At 64.8% G+C, this 4,863-nt stretch overlaps 1 protein-coding gene across 6 annotated transcripts in view; it reads left to right on the forward strand.

The window, feature by feature from the left end:
- LOC113207226 (trithorax group protein osa) overlaps positions 1–4,863 on the forward strand; it is a 66,534-nt gene that overhangs the window by 48,958 nt on the left and 12,713 nt on the right. For 3 of the 6 annotated variants that reach the window (XM_026423689.2, XM_026423691.2, XM_052268831.1), the window contains exons 11-14: positions 2,172–2,468; positions 2,794–3,116; positions 3,309–3,962; positions 4,358–4,846. In XM_026423689.2, the coding sequence (XP_026279474.2) occupies positions 2,172–2,468; positions 2,794–3,116; positions 3,309–3,962; positions 4,358–4,846 (1,763 nt within the window). The remainder of the gene's footprint in view (positions 1–2,171; positions 2,469–2,793; positions 3,117–3,308; positions 3,963–4,357; positions 4,847–4,863) is intronic. The other 3 variants (XM_026423690.2, XM_026423693.2, XM_026423694.2) reach the window with 3 other exon arrangements.

Raw genomic sequence — 4,863 nt, forward strand, 5'->3', positions numbered from 1 at the left:
GGGGCGGGGCGGGGCTCGGCTCCCAGCAGCAGGAGCTGCTACCTGTGCACTCCGCGACCGCAGCCCGCCGCGCAAAGCCCTCTCCATAACTAGATGGCTTGAAGAGAGGCCAACATTTTGGCCATTTCTCCCTCGGCTCCCCCCGGCGGCTGCCGTGCCCCGCGCTGCTTCTCTCTAATGGCTAAACAAACGGCCCCCCGCCGCCGAGTCGGGCTGCGGGCGGGCCGCCCCGGAGGCCGCCGTCACTAGCCCGGTGTCATCATCCTTGCCCGAGGAGGTCCCCGGCCACTTGTCCCCGCAGAGTCCGTTTCCAATCGCGTGAAACCGGCGCGTCCTTGCGCCCTGCTCGCGCCCCGCTCTCGGCCCCGCTTGGATGACGAGGTGCTGTTACGTGATTGGCCGGTGCATAATGGAGTGTGAGCGTTTTTGTGTGCGGAAGCGGCGCGGCGTGCCGGGGGCGCGCGGCCAAATTGGATTGTTTTATTGTTGTAAGCACATCTGGGATCGCGTAGCGGTGGTGGAAAAGAGAGAGGGAGAGAGCGAGCGCGAGCGCGCACTCTGCTCGCTACGTCCGCGCCGCCCGGGCCGCGGCGGTGGTAGCGGAGAGGGCGGCGTGTTTGCGGAGCCCCCCACCCTCCTCCCCGGGCACCTCTCGCTCTCACTCTCCCATCCACCGCCCCTCTCCCGAAGCCCTCCCTCTCTCTTTTTCTCGTGCCGTCGGAGAAAAAGCCTTGTCCTCCATTTCCATGTTCGTTTAATTTTCCTGAAAATGGATGGGACGCCGCGCGCGCTGGTTCAGCTGAGCCCGGCGGAGGGTAGCACGGCCCACGGCCGGCCGGCCGGTCCATCCAGCAGTCAGGACATTCATAATGAATCGACTGGGGGGGGGGCAGCCCCCGCACTCCCACTATCCCTGCCCAGCATCGCTTCTGCGCCATTGGCCCACGCTCTCCACGTGCAAATAAGCCGCCCCTGCTGAGGTGCAAACACCGAGTCAAACACCCGGCCCGCGCCGTGCGTGGAGGTGGAGGCGGGCGCCCCTTACGTCGCCCTCCCCTGTCTCGTCTTGTGCCCCGCCGGGCCACCAGAGAGCGCCGAGGGTCTTCGCCCGTCTCCGCGCGCACAGCGCACCTCTCGGACACCCCCTCGCCCTCGCCGCGCCCCGGCCAGCGTCGTTCTCTCTCTCTCGTCACTCTTTCCACCCCCAAACCTGCTCAGCCATGCATAAAGGGAGGTGGTGGTGGTGGTGGTGGTGGAGGCGGCGGTGGTTTTCTTTGCGGAGCTCCCGCGGGACGGCGCTGACTGTGTGCGTGTGCGCGCGCGCGTGTGTGGAGAGTACACTTGCTCGCCCTTTGTACCAAATCATTCCATTACGCAAATTAGGGGTCCCTCTCTCCTCGGCCTGGGTGCGCTCTCTCTCTCTCGCTCTCTCCCTCTCTCCCTCTCTATCTGTCTGTCCACCGCCGCGCCGGGCCGAAAAGTCCCCCCGCTCAGCGGGACATTTAGTGCCCCCCGCAGGACAAACGAGACAGGTGTTGATGCATTTTCCATGAGCGGCGCCGGCCACGTGTCACGCGCACGCCACTCTGCTGCGACAAACCGGAAGTGTCACGCTCGCGCCGCACAAGCCGGAAGTGGATGCGTGTAACCTGCCCGCCATCGGGCGCATTATTGGTCCCGCGCTCGTGCTTGTAATTGGTGGATTACATTTCTCGCTGCCGCTGTGGGCGGGGGGTGACCCGGGGAGGTCCGAATGGGGTTGTGACAGGCGAGTGCCCTGGCACCAACGGGCGGCGCATTAGCCCCGCGTGACGTCCTCTACCTTGTCGGGCACTCCCGCCGCTGACAGTCCCGTTGTTGCCGCCATGTGCTATGGTTGTCGTCGTTCCTTTCAATATTTTATTTTACATTTTTGTTATGTGGCCATATGGTGACCACTCTTCGCCCCCGGTGGCCTCGCTTGTGGCCTCGCTTGTGGCCTCGCTTGTGGCCTTGTTGGAGAGGAGCGGAGCGAGCTGTCTGGAGCAGCCGGCCGCACTGTTTGGTCGGAAACTGCTGCCGCCGCGCCGCGAGTTTGAAAACTCTGCTGGATCTGATGATCCTGCGTTTGGGCCTGGTCTGCTTTGTTTCCTGTTGTCTAACCGGCCGCCTGTTCTCCTTTCGTTTTGCAGACAAGCCGGTGGGCACGCAGCCCTGCATCCTGTGCAAGCAGCAGGTGGACGGCATGTCGCAGTCGCGCCTGCTGCCGCGCTCGCAGGCCGCCCAGTACGGGCTGCGCGAGGACGAGGTGTCGCCGGGCGCGCGCGTCTGCAACCCGTGCCGCTGCAAGGCGGTGCGCTCGCGCTACGTGCACTGCCCGCTGCCCTCGTGCCCCAACGCCAAGGGCCGCGTCAAGCGCGTGCGCCCCTTCCCGCCCAAGTGGGCCGACCTGCCGGCCGAGCAGCGCGAGCCCATCATCGCCGAGTTCCGTGAGTACACTGCGATTCAGAAATATGCAACTGTGATTGTACCAGGTGGCTGATTCACGCCGCGCACTTCTGTAGGTGTATACTGTACCGCATGCATGAGTGTGGGTGGGCTTGCCTATTGCCCCTGTCCACGGCGCCTTGCGAGCCGAGCGAGTAGGCAAACCGCCCGCACTCTTGCATGCGGTACAGCATAACTACAGAAGTGCGCGGCGTGAATCAGCCACCTGGTATTTTGACACAGCGAAAATTTTCAATCAAACTTAGATTTTCTTTTTCGATTTTCAACCCTTCACTCGCCTCACTCATTGTGTTTCTGTCCCTGCAGAGATCCCTGCGGGCGTGACCAAGGCGTGCACGGCGTGCGTGAACCGCATCTCGCGCCGCATCAGTCCGTCCGAGGAGCACGCCGCCAGCGGGGACGCCTCCTCCAGCCCGTCGGTCGCCTCCGCCACCAACTCGCTGCGCTGGACCGAGGACGAGACGGAGCTCCTCAAGAAGGCCCTGCGCGACCACGGCACCAACTGGCAGCGGGTGTCGGAGGCCGTGGGCGGCACCAAGACGCACCACCAGTGCAAGAACTTTTACTTCAACTACCGCAAGAAAATTGGGCTGGACGCGTTGGTGCAGGAGTACCACAAGGTGAGGGAGGTGAGCGATCAAGTAGTTAGATCAGGTAGCTATGGAATGTAGCGGTTGTCCTATTCAATCAAGATAGTTCATGTCGTAGGTAGTCAGCTTAGTTAGTCAGTGTAGTTGGATTAATTTGATCGTGGTTGAACTTAAAATGTCATTACATTGGTGTCTCCTCGGACATGTGTCTAACTTCGTCTTATTCCGCAGAACCACCTGGGCGAGGAGAGGAAGCCCGCACTCACGGATGAGGAGGAGAGCGGGTCCAGCACGTCGTCCTGTGACGAGGTGCTCCCCGCCGCCGGGCCTCAGACCGTGGACAGCGACACGGCCAGCGCCAACAGCGCCTCGCCCAGCGCGGCGGCGGCGGCTGCAGCCGCTGCGGCGGCCAAGGCTGCGGGGGCGACGGCGGCTGCGCCGACATCAGCAGCTCCAGCGACAGCGGCAGCGCCGGGGACGGCCGCGCCGGGGGCGGGACCCTCGGCGACGGCTGCTCCTGGGACTGCCGCGGCGCCCTCCCCCGGGCCGACGCCCAGCGCGGCCCCGGCTCCAGCAGTGGCCGCGGTCGCAGTCCCGGCCGCGCCGACCGTCGTGACGGAGGCGGACAAGGCCGCCAGCCCGGCGCCCGTCGTGGCCATCGCGACGGGGTCCGCCACCACGCCGTCCGTGACTCCGGCGGCATCGCCGGCCCCCAACGGCACCCTCACCCCTATCCCAGTCTCGGTGACCATGCCAACCTCCGCGACGGCCACCTCAACCTCGCCGCTGAGCGTACCGACCCTGACCACCACTCAGGCGCGCACCACCAGCGAATCTTCCGACCAGCGGACGACCAACAAGGAGGACTACGACAGCTCAGCAACGGTAAGGCTCTCTTTAGGGTCTCCTGTGCAGCTTGTTTGCTTTTGGCCTGCGAGCCTATCGCCTCCCCCGCATGGCTCTGGGGCCAACACTCTCGTCCGTCTGCATGCCTGCGTTACTTCTCCCGCCTCGCTTCCCTAACAGTTAACCCCAACCCCGCTCTGCCCCGCTCGCATCGCCTCGGGAGGCAACCGCTCTGCTTCTTCTCTGCGTCTGGAGCGCTCGACACACATCTTTCTCTTACTCGCTTTGCAATTCAACTCTTGGGGTGTATTAAAAGTCCGTCAGCATTATTTTCATATTTATAAAAGAATCTGCGTTGCTGTTGCTCTTACGCTGCGATAGCCAGGTCGAGTTTAGTCCGCAGTTGACCAGTGTTGTGCTGTGTGTTGACTCAGGAGACTGCGGACGAAGGGCAGGGAGGGGCTGAACCGCCGCAGGCCCCGGCACCCGGCCAGACGCCCGGCCCGGGACCGGCCGGCCAGGCCAACGGGCCCTCGTCGCCCCGCGTCACGACGGTCAAGGACCTCATGCTGAGCGTGATCGAGGTGTCGCTCAAGAAGACGCAGAGCGCGGCGAGCGACACGGCCCCGCCCACCCTCAACTCCATCCTCAACTCGGAGAACAGCTTCATGGGCCCCGGCCGCGACTTCCGCCCCGCTGCCCCCGGCGGGCCGGCCGGCGGCCAGGGTGCCGTACCTGGGCAGCAGGGCTCGCCCGCCGACAAGCAGGCCGCGGTGACCAACTCCCACCTCGGCGAGCGGCCCGAACCCCAGCCCAAGGACGCCGCCAACGCACACCATCCAGACCTACCCTCCGGCCTTGCCCCGGGCCCGGGGTCGAGCTCGGGCCTGCCCCTGGCCAAGGACGGTCTCGTTGTGGTGCAGGTGAGCGCCCCCCCCCC

Source organism: Frankliniella occidentalis, unplaced genomic scaffold (genome assembly GCF_000697945.3).
Source record: "Frankliniella occidentalis isolate FOCC.00 unplaced genomic scaffold, Focc_3.1 Scaffold77, whole genome shotgun sequence".
Taxonomy (NCBI): Eukaryota; Metazoa; Arthropoda; class Insecta; order Thysanoptera; family Thripidae; genus Frankliniella; species Frankliniella occidentalis.